The sequence below is a fragment of the Canis aureus genome, chromosome 22 (genome assembly GCF_053574225.1).
Source record: "Canis aureus isolate CA01 chromosome 22, VMU_Caureus_v.1.0, whole genome shotgun sequence".
Classification (NCBI taxonomy): Eukaryota; Metazoa; Chordata; class Mammalia; order Carnivora; family Canidae; genus Canis; species Canis aureus.
In genome coordinates this window covers 36,183,793-36,199,783 of record NC_135632.1, presented here as the reverse complement: position 1 = coordinate 36,199,783, position 15,991 = coordinate 36,183,793, and the positions used below count along the sequence as shown (strand labels likewise).

General features: G+C 43.9%; 1 protein-coding gene and 1 long non-coding RNA gene across 6 annotated transcripts in view; both read left to right on the top strand.

Moving 5' to 3' along the window:
* Positions 1-4,959, top strand: part of EOMES (eomesodermin) — a 35,939-nt gene extending 30,980 nt beyond the window's left edge. For 3 of the 4 annotated variants that reach the window (XM_077865502.1, XM_077865503.1, XM_077865499.1), the window contains exons 2-6: positions 435-589; positions 1,240-1,361; positions 1,810-1,968; positions 2,057-2,118; positions 3,092-4,959. In XM_077865502.1, coding sequence (XP_077721628.1) covers positions 439-589; positions 1,240-1,361; positions 1,810-1,968; positions 2,057-2,118; positions 3,092-3,830 — 1,233 coding nt within the window. In that variant the 5' untranslated portion in view covers positions 435-438 and the 3' untranslated portion in view covers positions 3,831-4,959. The remainder of the gene's footprint in view (positions 1-434; positions 590-1,239; positions 1,362-1,809; positions 1,969-2,056; positions 2,119-3,091) is intronic. The other variant, XM_077865500.1, reaches the window with a different exon arrangement.
* Positions 4,960-8,791: 3,832 nt separating this feature from the next.
* The window catches only part of LOC144294007 (uncharacterized), a 41,281-nt gene continuing 34,081 nt past the window's right edge, over positions 8,792-15,991 (top strand). Inside the window, exon 1 of one of the 2 annotated variants that reach the window (XR_013361389.1) lies at positions 8,792-8,907. This is a non-coding gene — a long non-coding RNA (uncharacterized LOC144294007). The remainder of the gene's footprint in view (positions 8,908-15,991) is intronic. The other variant, XR_013361390.1, reaches the window with a different exon arrangement.

The window sequence follows — 15,991 nt, the reverse complement described above, 5'->3', positions numbered from 1 at the left end:
GTGCGAATGGTTGAAGTGAGCGGTGGGTGCCGGGAGAGGGGCGCTCGAGGGGAGCTTTTAACCTGGCGAGCACAATTCAAAAATTTTAACAGGAACAACTGAATGTTGTTCTCTGGCCCTTAAACGTAGAAGAAAAGAATGGTTTTTAACATCCTGGTAGAAAAATTAAGGACTTGAGTGGGGAGAAGGTGTGGTAGCACCTCAATTTGGGAGATACTGACTTTGGGGCAAAGGGTTTCAGAAAACAGACACGTTCCAAGAGTTGACAACTGGTGTATTTCGCAGAGTTAGGGCCCCTTTCTGTACCGGTGTTCGGTTCTTCCTGTAGGCTGTTAAATGTCCTACCGCCTACCCACCCCAGATGCGGGCAGACCTGGCCTGCTTTCAGGCATCTGGACTCAAATCGCTGATCCTGGTTCTGTTCCCTTGCACAGGCGCATGTTTCCTTTCTTGAGCTTCAACATAAACGGACTCAATCCCACTGCCCACTACAACGTGTTTGTAGAGGTGGTGCTGGCGGACCCCAACCACTGGCGATTCCAGGGGGGCAAGTGGGTGACCTGCGGCAAGGCGGACAGTAACATGCAGGGTGAGGAGAGAGGAGGCCCAGGCAGGGGAGGAGCGGGCGGGGAACCCCTGACTCAAAAAATTCATTTAAATCCAACACTTTCCACCCTGGTCTGGGGCCTAGAGGTGTTAGTCTGAGTTTGCTTGATATTGATTGTTTGAAACGGGGAGAGTGGGAGAGAACTGCCAAGTCACATTTCTTGCCTACCAGTATAAACTTGGATACTTTTAACCATGACCCTAGTCCCCCCACCAATTCCTATGAAATGCTCTAGTGGAAAGGGCTCCTGACACTCTAACCTTCACTTGAGAAGGCCTTGCTCAAGGTTGAGTCCACATGAGAACCCAGCCACTTTCCATCAGAGATGTTGCCCTTCCAGCTTTAGAAGGGCCCAAATTGACCTTCAAGAGACATCTCCTGGTGGCTCTCATTTTTATTTGGAGGTAGCATTAAGAGGACTGCCTTGTCAACGGAAGGCAGGGAGCACAGGGGCCCTGGGAGGGCTGTCAGTGGAGTCTAGTTGGAGAGTGGAGAGCAGAGTCCTGGGGAGCCTTGTGCCAGAAGACTATCTCTCAGATCTTTGCCCAGAAGTAACAGACATCCCTCCCCTATGTCCATTTGTAATCAGCCCTATCTGCTTGGGTTTTGTGTTTTGTTTCATTTTCTCTTAGGCAACAAAATGTATGTTCACCCAGAGTCTCCTAATACTGGTTCCCACTGGATGAGACAGGAGATTTCCTTTGGGAAATTAAAACTCACCAATAACAAAGGCGCAAATAACAACAACACCCAGGTAGAGTGACAGAGGACGGGGTGTCTTTTGGCCATAGATCTCTTTCCTAACAAGTTTCCATACTCTTCACTGTATTTGTAATATTTGCAGGTGTCACCTGTTTGCTTACCTAGTTCTGACCTTTTTTTTTTTTTTTTCCCTTTTGACCTTTCTCATTTTTACTAGATTTCGGTTAACAGTGAGTTGACTGTTAGGAGAAGAAATGCTAAAGTCTTTCGGGAGACTTTGTAAACTAAGAGAAAAGAGTGTTTTTCAAACACGCATACCCAGCTAGCTAGGGTTTAAGTTTCAAAAGCAGCAATGATAAGATCTTAAAAAGTGGCTATAGAACAAGGGAACTGTCGGTGGGGGAGCAAGCAGGAGTCCCATTCCAAGACGTGTAGTTTGTTAAGATTTACATCTAAGAGACTCTTTGGATTTGGCAACTCTTTCTCTGTATCACTTCCAGATGATAGTGTTACAGTCTTTACACAAGTACCAACCCCGACTGCACATTGTTGAAGTGACAGAGGATGGTGTGGAGGATCTGAATGAGCCCTCAAAGACTCAGACCTTTACCTTCTCCGAAACGCAGTTCATTGCGGTGACTGCCTACCAAAACACCGATGTGAGTGTCCTCCTAAACGTCCCAAGAATCTCTACAGCTAGATCCAGTGTGACAAAGCACTCAACGACTGTTTTTCTCCCCTGTCTAGATAACTCAACTAAAGATTGATCATAACCCCTTTGCAAAAGGCTTCAGAGACAACTACGATTCGTAAGTGCAGCTTTTATTCATATTTGCACGGTCGTCTTTGAACAGGACATATATAACCAGACACTTCCCAGAGAACGTTCTAGGAAGAGATTTCACATTTGTTTGGGATTTTCACCTATTTTTATTTTTGCGCACCCCCCCCCCCCCATGGCTAATCTTGCTTTGGAATTTTCATGGAATGATTTTGTTCATTTTTTAATAAAGATTTTATTTATTTATTCATGAGAGACATGCAGAGAGAGAGAGAGGCAGAGACATAGGCAGAGGGAAAAGCAGGCTCCAGGCAGGGAGCCTGATGTGGGACTTTGGGATCACTCCATGAGTCAAAGGCAGCCGGTCAACTGCTGAGCCATCCAGGCGTCCCTTTTGTTCATTTTCTAAAGCAATGTTAAGGGCTCTAAAATGAGGAGCTATTTTTTTTTAACATTTGAGTGGCGATTTGAAATTTTCATAATCTGCATTTATATGCCTTTCATTTGATCCCACTTTTTTTGCCTCTTAGGATTGGGTATTATTACTCTTTCTCTTATTATTATTATTATTATTATTATTATTATTATTATTATTATTATTTTACATAAGAAAAACCTAAAACTAAGAGGATGTCATTTTCACAACATTAAACAGTAAGGCCCCAACAGACCATTTACATGTGGGATTTCTAACACCATAGCCAGCATTCCTTCTGTGACACTGACAAAGGAGAATTGCACTGTTCTCCAAGTTCTAGGACCTGGAAAGGCAGATTTTTCTATATTTTAAACACCTAGAGCTTGGGAGGAAACTTTTTTTTTGTATGAGCCAACAGTCCAGCTGAAGTAGACCAGTGCATCTCCTACCTCCATCCCTCCACTCCAGCAGACTAGTGCTCCCAGTACAGCCTACTATGTGAGCTTTTTTGATTTCTGGGAGGTGGTTATTTGGGGACAACATTAGGGTTTTTTTTTTTTAAGTGTTTCTCTTTATATTGTAGCATGTACACCGCTTCAGAAAATGACAGGTTAACTCCATCTCCCACGGATTCTCCTAGATCCCATCAGATTGTCCCTGGAGGTCGGTACGGCGTTCAATCCTTCTTCCCGGAGCCCTTTGTCAACACTTTACCTCAAGCCCGATATTATAATGGCGAGAGAACCGTGCCACAGACCAACGGCCTCCTTTCACCCCAACAGAGCGAAGAGGTGGCCAACCCTCCCCAGCGGTGGCTTGTCACGCCTGTCCAACAACCTGGGACCAACAAACTAGACATCGGTTCCTATGAGTCTGAATATACTTCCAGCACCTTGCTCCCCTATGGTATTAAATCCTTGCCCCTCCAGACGTCCCACGCCCTGGGGTATTACCCTGACCCAACCTTCCCTGCCATGGCAGGCTGGGGTGGTCGGGGTTCTTATCAGAGGAAAATGGCAGCTGGACTCCCATGGACCTCCAGAACAAGCCCCCCTGTGTTCTCTGAAGATCAGCTCTCCAAGGAGAAAGTCAAAGAAGAAATTAGCTCTTCTTGGATAGAGACACCCCCTTCCATCAAGTCTCTCGATTCCAATGATTCGGGGGTATACACCAGTGCTTGTAAGCGACGGCGGCTGTCTCCTAGCACCTCTAGTAATGAAAATTCGCCCTCCATAAAGTGTGAGGACATTAACGCTGAAGAGTACAGTAAAGACACCTCAAAAGGCATGGGGGGGTATTATGCTTTTTACACAACTCCCTAGAGAGTTATTTTAACTTCGTCAAAATGAGCTCACTTTTTGCAGATGGACTTGGTGGTGTTTTTTTTGTTGTCTTCTTTGCCTAGGTTTGCCAAAAAGACGTTTGCATTCCACCTCGATGCATCCCGTTTTGTGCAATCCTCTAAAAGAAGGTACCAAAGCTTTTTGATTGCTGCAGGTAACTGAAATGAGCCTCGCCATTTTTTTTTCTTTTTTAAATAAAATTAATGAAGGACTTTAAAGCGTTTTTAAAATTCGAAGGTTATTTGAGGTTCTGGATTTATTTATTGGAGGCACTAAACATTCCGAGAATCGGGCTGTGAAGATTTGAGTGCTGAGCGCTAGCCAGTGGGTCAAAAGCTTCGGTTCTCGTTTCTATTTGTAAATCTGTAAGCAAGGAGAATCCCAGAGTGGCAAGGTGTTTTGCTTCTGGAAGAGAGGGCTGGGCCTTAAGCTTCAACGGGGGACTTTTTGCTGTTACTTTCTGCCAGGGGCAAAAGATGCTAAGCCTGGGAGGTGAGAAAAACCTTATGTGAAGGTGCTGGCTTTACCTGACTGATTTCCTCCTAGGCTTTTGCAGCAAGCCATGTTTGCCCCTAGTTCAGGACTGCTTCACTTGCTAGGCCTCTGCTAACATGCTGGGGTGGCTAGTAGGACTCAGGAGAGGGCAGGCGAGGGAGTCGCCAAAAAAGAAAAAAAAGAAGAATTTTAAAGTGTACAGTTTTGTGTGTGCTTAGATCCACTGTAGAATAATGTGGGATATATTGTACAAATAGCCTCCTTATGTGTCTGAGATTATGTAAAACTGGTGCTTTGGCTTTGTAAAGAATTCACAAATCACCCGACAGCAGTTGCAGGGCCAGGGGGATAGGTTCTCTCATCATCTGGGATATTGGGGAATATTCTGTTTACTTCTTAGATAGTTAAGAATGTATTCAGCTACTCTGTACTAACTTGAAACGTGTTTAATGAAAACTCCTACTTCACCCTCTTTCTTTGCCATCCCCTCTACCCAGCTCGATAATGTGAAGAAACTAAAACCGGATGCCACAGCTCCTATAGGCTTTTTAGATACCTTGGATTTTTATGTACAGTCTTAGTCATTTTTAATAAATGTGGTTCATTAAGGGAACGGGCAGAGCTGTCTTCTGTACTAAGGGTTTTAATCTTTGTTTTGAAAATCATTTTGCTTCCTCCTCCACCCCCTCCAGCATGAACACTAAGTCCCCTACCCGCCCCCCTTCTCCCCCAGGCTCTAGAATCTGTAAGTGGACACTGTAGTCACAAGGGGGTGGGGTTGCTTTTGTTTATCTTCTTTTCTTTTTTTTTTTTCTTGAAGATGAATGGGTTTATTTCCTCACCCCACTGGGAAGTCTGGACAATGGGTATTGGGCCTGCCGGCGGGGGTGGGGGGAGAGGGGAGGTTGCAGAGATGCAGGATTGCCCATTGCTAGGCTTAACCTGGCCTGGAAAAGCTCAGCTCCCGGCCCTTGGACTCCGGGCCCCGCCTCGGCCCGCGACCACTTGGTTCTCCGGGCTTTTTCCTAGGCTCTCCTGGGGCCGCCCATCCCCGGACCCACGTGGGCTCCCCGGGAAACCCCGTGGCCCCTTGAGCGCCCACGGGTTACCGGTCCCTGAAGCGGCGGGAAGCGGGCCGCCCACAACTCCAGTGTCGGCTGCAACCTGCGGCTTCTCGGTACGCGGAGCCCCGGGCGCCCCCGCCGGCGTCGCGGGCCGCTCCCTCGGCAGCCGCTGGCCGGGCGCTGCGGGCAAACCCGGCCGGAGACGCGGGAGACGCCGGGGACGCCGCGGGCCAGGGGCGGGCGCGACACTTACAAACGAGGATTCCGGTCGTCCCGTGCAGCTCCGCTCTGCAAACAGCGTCCGGGGAGCGCTTCGCCCGGAGTCTAGCTCCGTTTATTTGGCTCATTCCCCAGGAGGGCGAAGGCCACCGCATCCCCCGGCTGAGCCCCGGGCCCGCCGAAAAGTTAAACCCAGGAGTGGGGCGGAGGGCCCTTTGTCCCCCAGCCAGACGTCCCGCCAGGCTTATCAGCAGACGGCTTCTGGCCCAGCTTGCAAACCCTTCCAGCCCCTTCCTGACCCTCCCGGGGTAAAGGTCTGCCGGGAGGGTCATTTTGCTAAACTGCGTGGCGCGGAAATGCAGCTGCTAAGAGGATTAGCTGCTGGGAGGCGAGCAATCAGCCGGGACCTCCTCCTCTTCCGCGCCCAATTAAGGCCGCCGGGAGCCTCTCCCCAGCTTCCCATTCCCCGCACCCTCCCCGCGCCCGAGTCCTTCCCCCGCCGCCCGCGACCTCGGGGGCCGGGACTCTTGCCCCGGGTCTGTGACCGTGTCTGCTGTCCAAAGCGCTTTGCCAAAGCCGCCCGGAATTTTACGACGCTAGAAGCGAAAGCTCGAAACCTGGTTTTGTGTATTTGTTGTGGATGGCAGATTCAGCCTCGGGAGGGGGGGCTTGCAGCGCCCCCCAACCCGGACGGCGCCCCGCCCGCCCCCAAGGCACCTTAAGGTCCTGGGAGCTGCGACGGAATTTCGGAGCGGTGCTCCGCCCTCTAGAAAGCCCGAGAATGCTCCCGGCCGCCGGGATAAAGCTGACTCTGGCCCCAGTCTATTTCGAGTCCTGTATATTTTTGCACCGTACAGTAAAAAGAACCTGGTACTTGTGAAAAGTCCCTCACAGTGTTTAATAGAAACGTAAGTGGCTGAGTGGCCCCAATTAACACCTTGTGATAAGGCATTCCTAAGATGGAGTGTCAGACACCAAATTGTGAAGAGATGTATCTAATTAATCCTCCTAGGATGACACCGATAAACAAGCCTCTATTTAAATAAAGATCAAGGGCTCGGCGCCCCGCTTGTTTACATTCCCTGCCAGGGTCCCCGCGTCTGCACCCGCGCGGGGCGGCGCTCCCGGGCGCAAGAAGGAGACCCCGGCTTGGGGTCCGCTGCTCCGCCGGGGTTCGCTCCACCTCGGTTCCTGCTCCAAACAAAAGCGAATAAAGTGCAATGAGAGAGCCCAGAGGAGAACCAAGTGCAAAAAGGACCCGACTCTGAGTTGGAAATGGTGTTGCCATCTTCCACGCTGTCCTTTACATAGCCTTTTTTTTTTTTTTTTTTTTTGGTTGTTAGAGTTAAAAAAAAAAAAAAAAAAAAAAAAAAAAAAAAAAAAAAAAGCTCCCGGGTAGCCCCTGGAAGTCTTTTCTGGTTTGGGAAGAACTCGGGGCGGAGCCTCCCTGCGCTCCCCACCCCGCCCCAAGGTCGCTCCCCTTGGTCCCAGGTTCCTCCCTCTGGGTGCCGAAGCTGCGAATCGCTGGGGCCTGGGGTGGCCGTCCTGGCAGTGGGGTGCTGAGCCGCCCACTGGGAAAGGCCGGAAGAGTAGGAAAAGAAGTAAGCGATGGGGGAAGCTGCTGACTAGCGCGCCGAACCGGGAACGGGGGCCGGGGTTTGGAGCCCGCTCGGAGTCTGCAGCAAAGCGTCTCCCAACTCCGTGATGGAAAATTTCAAGCTCGGGATCAGCTTTTGGTCCTTGCCTCCCTCTGCTCCAGACACCTTTGATTAGCTTTAAACTGGTGTAAAGGCAGACTCGCAGCCTTCTCTTTCCTCTGCAGTCTCTTCCTTCTTTCTGAACCAATAAGTCTCTCTCTCTCTCTCTCTCTCTCTCTCTCTCTCGAAGGTGCTGATGATGCAGTTTTTTAAAAAATTTGCAGGTGTAAAGGAAACGCACCGGAGTAAAAACATTCCCGCAGGTCCCTTGATTTTAATCGAAATTGATCCTCCAGTGGGGGACAGAAATTAAAATCACTCATTTCCCACTCGCCTGGATGCTGGCTGCATCCTTTTTTTTTCGCGTTCGCGCCGCGATGTCCCCCACTACGTTGCGCGCCCACTGCCCAGGTTTGGCTTTCCACCTGGCGGGGATTTCGGCGTCACCGGGAGGCGCTTTTTAAAGACCATTTGCAAAACTGCAATGAGCCCGATTGAGTCCGGTTCTGTGACATCCCCACCCCTCCGTCTCCCATCCTTCAAATGCAGGCTTTCGGGTGTTCGAGCTCCGGCCCGGGTGGTCTCGACCCCGCGCAATCTGTCCACCCGCACCTTTCCTCGCCGGGGCGGAGTTCACCTATCCTGCGACCCGCGGAGGCCTGGGCTCAGCGCACACACTTGGGGTCCCCGCCTTCCCGGACCGGAATGACGCCTGAAGTTACGACGGACATTTTTTTTTTTTTTTTTTAACATGATGAGGACGCTGACCTTGAGGGCCACCGACTTTTCCCTTATTATGGCTGAAAGGAAAAATAAACCTTCTCTCCTAAAGGTCTATTTATCCCTTATTCTTTTCTCCCTCGGCCCTAGGAGCCCTTTGCGCTTCGCGGAAGAGGAGCATCGAGGTCCCCAGCGGGAGGGTTTAGCTGCGCCACGTCCGGAGCAGACCCTTGGAGGTGGTCCCCGCAGGGCGCGGGCTTCCGAGGGATCCTCGTCCAACCCCCACGCGCGAGTCACTGCTTGGTTTGGGCAGCAGGGCGTGCACCCTCCACTTTAATCCCCCACCTCCAGGTCTCCTTAAAAAGCCCTAAACTTGCTTCTATAAGCTTGTGGAGGCAGCAGGACTCGCACAGCAACTTCTCTGACTCTAGGTTCGACTCTGCTTTCCGCGCGCAGTCGGAGCGCCTCGCCCTCGGCCCTCGCGTCGCGCTGCAGGGTCGGCGCCCAGGGGCGAGCGCGGTTCTCCCGGGCGGCGAGCAGCCTTCGCCATCTGGTGGCCACCGCGAGTACCTGCCCACCCGGCAGGGCTTCCCGAAGTCGCTGTTCTGGCAGGTCCTGGAGAATAATAAACAATTATTTTCTTTATCCCACTCCCACTCTTTCCCTTTAAAACTCCTTGCTGTTGGGGGGGGGGGAGGAGCCTACAACGTGGAATTTCTAAGACTCTAAGTTCTAGTTCTGGACTGTGGCTTCCTGGCAGCAATTGCCCTGGGCTTCCCTGAGTTGCATCCATTTCTGCAAAGTGGGGGTTTGAACAACATGGATCTCTCTCAGTAGGACCCAGGAGGAGGAAATGGGATGGTAAATGAACTGCTTTCTAAACTTGCGTAGCTCCAAGTATTAGTAGGTATTATTAATTACCGGTTTTATACATGATGTGTGCTGGTAAACTCAAATGCATTGGCAAATGATTCTTCATTAATTCAAAAAGTTACAGAAAATTTCAAACATACACCAAAGTAAAGAGCAATGGGCCCTCATTTATCTTCTTCCAGATACAGATATCTGTCTTCCAACTCATGGCTGCTCTTGTTTGCTCCTGTAATCCCCACCTTATTCACAAATCCCAGAAATCCTGACATCTAATCCATGATTATTTCCATACTTAGCCCTAAAATATAAAGATTCATATATATATATGAATTCATATATATATATATATAAATTGATCACACTCACAGAATTAACAATCTTTTCTTAGTATCATGAAATATCCAAGCATGTTTCCTTTATTGTCTCAGTTTTTGTTGTTGTTCCAGTTCGTTTGTTTTTTGTAGTTGGTTTGTTTGAGTCAGGATCCAAATAAGTCCCACACGTCGATTGATGCGTCACTTCATTCTCTTAATTGAGTCGTCTTCCCCTTGTTCTCCTCTTTTATTTCTCCTTAAAATGTATTGCAGAAGTCATTCATTTTAATTTTCTAGGTTCTGGATTTTGCTAATTGCATCCCCATTGTGAAAACATGATCCTTTGGCTCTGGGTTTCCAGTAAAGTGGTAATTACACATGAAGACTTGATCTTGTTCAAGTTCTATTTTTTTAACAGAACTTTTAAAAAAAAAGATTTTACTTATTTTTTCAGGAGAGACACACACACATACACAGAGGCAGAGGGAGACACACAGGCAGAGGGAGAAGCAGGCTCCATGTAGGGAGCCCCACGTGAGACTTGATCCTGAGTCTCCAGGATCACACCCGGGGGCGGAAGGCGGAGCTAAAGCATTGAGCTACCCAGGCCGCCCCAAGTTCTATTGTTTGACAATATTTCATAAAGGTAATATATTCCATCAAAAGGCTCATGATGATATCTGGCTTGTCTCTCCTTGAGGCATGCCGTTGTCCATTGATGATTGTCCACTAGATCCATTATTTCATTAAGGGTTTCACAAAGGAAATAAATTTCAGTACATCTGTTATTACCAATGACATAAACACAAGAAACTTTAATTCTATGACACTTTTTAAAGACGTATTTTCCCCATATTTTGGGATATAATTGAGATATGATATTTTTAAGTTTAAGGGGTACAATCTGATAATTTAATACACGTGTATATTGTGAAATGATTACCACAATAAGGTTAGTTAACACTTCCATCACATCGCATAATAACCACTTGTTTGTGTGTGGTGAGAACATTTAAGATCTACTCTCTTAGCAACTTTCAAGTATGTAATACAGTATTGTTAACTATGGTCACCATGCTGCCCTACGCTTGATCCTCATTTACTCATCTTATAACTGGACTCTTCATAGTCTTCCACCTTTTGACCAACATCTCTTCATTTTCCTTTTGCCCCTGCTGCCAACACCTGGCAAACATCATTTTATCTATTTATTTTCTTTTTAAAAGATCTTACTGATTTATTTGAGAAAGAGAGATTGAGAGAGAGAATGCATGGGGGGAGGGACAGAGGGAGAAGCAGACTCTCCACTGAGCAGGAAGCCCGATGTGGGGCTTGATCCTCCCCAGGATCATGACCCCAGCCGAAGGCAGATGCTTAAACGACTGAGCCACCCAGGTGCTCCTTATTCTCTATTTCTATTAGTTTGGCTTGTTTTCATTCCACATATAAGTGATATCATTCAGTGTTTGTGTTTGACTTATTTCACTTAGGAGAACATCCTCTAGGTTGATCCATGTCGACACAGAAGGAAAGATTTTCCTCCTTTTTAAATAATCCATTATATAGTATATATTATATGCCAGTTTTTATTATGCATCTATCAATGTACACTTAGGTTATTTCCATGCTTTAGCTATTATGAATGATATTGCAGTGAATGTGGGGGTGCAAGTATCTCTTCAGGATAATGATTCTCAATGACACTGTGAATGTGACAGAGTAAACCAAAAAGCCAAGGTCTCTGCCCGTTATATATCACCACAAGGAAACAGCTGTGGCCCTCTGGGGAACATAGGCCATAGAAAATTGAGTGAGAAAATAAACAAAGTACATGACTTGGCAAGATTTAGCAGATGATACACATTTATTGAAACAGTTTGCTACACACAAATTGCTAAGAAATCACATAAAACCAGCATATAACAAAGTGATAAAATATGTTTCCATTTGCTTTTGTACTCCCAGGGAAAATTATCAATTTCCTAATCCCCTTACAGGTATATTTCAGGAATTGATAAGGTAAAGCATCATATGTGGATCATAAGTGATAAAAAGGACTATTAAATAACTTGATGATTGTTCTAGGGAGGTGATGTCATCCATGACCCTTCTCAGGGTTCTCTGATCAAGCCCTGAGTAGGCTCCATTTTCAATGCAGAGTATGCTTGAAATTTTCTCTCTCCCTCTCCATCTCCCCTTCCCACCCATGCTGTCTCTCTCTCTCTTCTTTCAAATAAATAAATCTTAAAAAACAAACAAACAAAAAAAAAAAAACAGCTAAGCCTGTCATGAGGTGATGTCTATTGCTTCCTGCACTTTGATCTATCCTCAGCTCTGGGGTAGTGAATGCACAGAATCCACAGAATATATGTCCTATATCCTAAATAATCGCTGGTATTTTCTGATATTCTTAATATTAGCAGGCAGGTTTTATCTTTATCTTATAAAGTCCAAAAACATTCTTCAGCATTTTACTTCTTGCAGGATTCCACCTTTTTCCTGTAAAAAAAAAAAAAAAGAAAAGGTGATTATTGATCTAATGAATCAACTAATTAGACTGTGCTCATCACTAAATATTTAGAAGGCTGCAGATAAAGACCACATAGCGGCTGCAGAAAAGCAGAGAAACATGAATTGAGGTACTGTACAGAAATGCTTGTGCATGCTTGTATGTGGGAATGTGTATTTGTGCTCCAGAGAAGAATATCTTTAAGCTGATATTATAGAATATAAAATATGATTAGAATAGAATGATATGGTTATATCTAATATTTCCTTTAGGGACTTTTCTACTCAGAGCTGTCAAAACATTTTGTAAATAGACTAGACTGGGGCGGGGGGGAGATGATCCTACTCATATTGATGAAACGCTCTTCTGAAAGAACATAAAGAGAAGAGAGTCTCTAGGAATACAATTAAATCTTAATCTGGAGATGGGTGCCTTAATAACTCCTTCCCACTACTCTTTCCCTTTCAGCAAAAAGAATTTAGCTTGGCACTGAGGAATAAATGTTCCTGCAGAGTCTCTATTGTCAGGGCACTAATATCCACTAAGTATTCCATTAGAATTCCCATTAGTTTCTTTATATTTCCAAGTCTCCTTGTACTTAGGCAGGGCCATTAGAACCCAGAGAGAGAGAAGAGTGTGGATAAGGCCATTAAAAGCTGCAGCCTTTCTAAGAAGGACTTGACCAATCTGTAGTAAGCTAGCAAAGAGGAAACCAGACTCTCATCCTGCCTTCTCCCCTCCTCACCCTCCCCCCCGCCCCGCCCCCGCCCGGTCCCTTGCCAGTGTCCCTGATAGGCCAAACCCACTGAGAAGCCAGAGAACCAGGACATCTTTTGATGCTGTCATAGAAGTCAACCTCCTGGATACAGGGAGGAATGGAGAAAAGAGTAAAACTGGGGGCAATGAAGATGTGCAGTCCAGAGCTTACCCCAGCAACTCATCCCCAATGCCTTGATTGCTAAGAGTTAGACTTCTAAATACACTACAGTTGATTTGAGATGGTTCCAGAAGATGTTTCAATAATAGCTGGAAATCTGGATTCTTACATGAAAACTCCATTATATTTCAGGATTGACAACTTATTTGAAAACTCTAATGGTGTGGAGTCTGCTTCAGACTCTCTCTCTCTCTCTCTCTCTGTCTCTGCCCCTCTACTTATACTCATGCATATGCTGTCTCTCTCCCTCAAAATAAATAAAGTCTTTTAAAAAGTAGAACTACCATATGATTTAGCAATCCCATTTGGGGGAGTAATCTGAAAATAAGATATCAAAGTGATATCTACGCCTTCATGTTCATTGCAGCATTATTCGCAATAGACAAGATATGGAAACAACCTAAGTGTCCATTAACAGAAAAATGAATAAAGAAGATATCACACACATGCCCACACACACAATGGAATATTATTCTGCTGTGAGAAAGAAGGAAATCCTGCCATTTGTGACATGGATAGACCTGGAAGATATGTTAAATGAAATAAGCCAAACAGAGAAAGATAAATACTGTATGATATCACTTAAATGTGGAATCCAAAAAAGAAGAAAGAAAGGGAGGAAGGGAGGGATGGATGGAGGGAGGGAGGGAGGGAACGAAGGAAGGAAGGAAGGAAGGAAGGAGGGAAGGAAGGAAGAAAGGAAAGAAGGAAGGAAGAAAGAAAGAAAAGAAAAGAGAAAGGAAAAGAAAAGAAAAGAAAAGAAAAGAAAAGAAAAGAAAAGAAAAGAAAAAAGAAAAGAACAGTCAATCTCAGAATCAGAGAGTAAGAAAGTGGTTGCCAGAGGCTGACAAGTAGGGGAACTAGAAAGAAGTTTTTTTTTTTTTTTTTTTTTTTTTTAGAAAGAAGTTTATGAAAAGATACTAACTTTCAGTTGTAAGATAAATAATAATTGATGCTCAGAACTGAGCATCAAATGTAAAACATGGTGACTATAATTGATAACACTATATTGTGTGATTTAAATTTGCTAAGAGAGTAGAATTTAAATGTTCTCACACATGTAAATAAATATGTGAGATGAAGGCTATGTTAACTAACTCAATGAGGGAGTTCTTTCACAACATACATGCACATCAAATCACCACAATGTATACTTTAATATCTTACAATTTTATATGTCAGTTATACCCCAATAAAACTGAAATTTTTAAAAATACAAAAAAAAAAAAAAAAAGGAATAGAGCTTCAGTGAGCTGTGGAAAATTTCAAATAACCTCATTTACATGCAATTGGAGTCCACAAAAGAGAATGGCATGGAAAAAATATTTAAAGAAATAATGCTCAAAACTTTCAAATGCAATGAAAATTATAAATTCACCAATCCAAATAGCTCAATAAAGCCAATCACAAGAAACATGAAAACAACAAAAAGGCTCATGTTAATCAAATTGCTTAAAACTGGTGATAAGAAAAATGCAAAAGCAGATGGGGGGTGGTGGTGGAGGGGGACACATTACGTACAAAGGAACAAAGATTAGAATGATAGCAGAAAATAAGTATAGTAGATGACAGTGAAACGTCTTTAGAGTACAGAAAGAATAAAGCCATCAATTTAGAATTCTATATGCAATGAAAATATCTTTCAAAAACAAAGATGAAAACAAAAACAAAAACAAAGATGACATGAAAACTTTTTCAGACACTTGGCAGCTGAGAGAATTCATCACCAGCAGACCTACACTTTAAGAAATGTTTAAAAGAAATGCTTCAGGTAGAAGGAAATGATATCAAATGGAAATCTGGGATCTACATAAAGGAATTAAGAGCCTTGGGAATGGTAACTACCTCGCTAAATATAAAAGACTGTTTTCTTATTTTCAAAGTCTCTTTAGAAGAAAATCAACTGTTTAGGGCAGCCTGGGTGGCTCAGTGGTTTCGGCCCAGGGCATGTTCCTGGAGACCTAGGATCAAGTCCCACATTGGGCTCCCTGCATGGAGCCTGCTTCTCCTTCTGCCTATGTCTCTCATGAATGAATAAATAAAATCTTAAAACAAAAAGCCAACTGTTCAAAATGAAAATAAGATATTGCTGTATTTATAACATACATAGAAGTAAAATATATGATTATAGCACAATGGCTAGGAGGAGAGAAATGGAAGTTTATTATCATGAGTTTTTATTCTGTACAAGTGATATAGTATGACTTGAAGGTAAACTGTGATAAGTTAAAGATGTTTGCTAAAAATCCTAAAGTAACCATTAAAATAACACAAAAAGAATGACAACGAATAAGCCAAAAAGGAGATAAAATGGAATCATAAAAAATATTTCATTAACCCAAAGAAGGAACTAAAAGAAGAAAAGGGAAACAAAGAATAGAAATGGACAAATAGAAAACAAATAACAATGTGGTAGATTTAAATCCAAAATATCAGTAATCACATTAAATGTAAATGGTTTAACCCCTCCAACTAAAATTCAGATATTGTCATATTAAAAAGTAGGACATAACTATATGTTTCCTGTAAGATACTCACTTTAAATATAAAGACATATATAGGTTAAAATTTAAAAGATTAAAAAGATGCATGTGCTAACACTAATCAAAAGAAATCTAGAGTGGCTATATTAATATCAAAGTAGACTTTAGAGTAAATAATAAAGCAGGTTATTTCATAATGAAAATGAAATAAATTTATCAATAGGTCATAATAATCCTGTTTATGAGCCTAATAACAAAGATTTATCCCAGGTTTATGTGACATTAAAAATATCAGTGACTCCTCCCCCCACCGAAATCAATGAAATTCACCATGTTTATAGACTAAGAATGAAAAACTATGCTTGTCTCCATAGATGGTCTCCATAGATGCAGAAAAAGCATTTGATAAAATCCAACATTCATTCCCAGCAAAACCTCTCAAATATCTTGTAGCAGAACTGAATTTCCTCAACCTTGTTATAGGACATCCATGAGAAACCTAGAACTAATATCATACTTGCTAGCAAAAAGTAAAATGCATTCTTCTCTAGATCGGGAACAAGGCAAGGATGTTTCCTTGCACTGTTTCTACTTAATATAATACTGGAGGTTTTAACAAGTTTTAAGAAGGAGGAAAAATCAATAAAAGTCTCCCAGATTAGAAAGGTTGAAGTAAAACTGCCTTTAAAGATAACATGATCATAGACAAAATTCTATAAAGAAGTCATTAAGACTAGTACATTTTTTTTAGTGGAAGTTGTAGGATAAATGATCAATACACGCAAGTTTATTGTATTTTTTACATACTGGCAATGAACAATCAGAAATT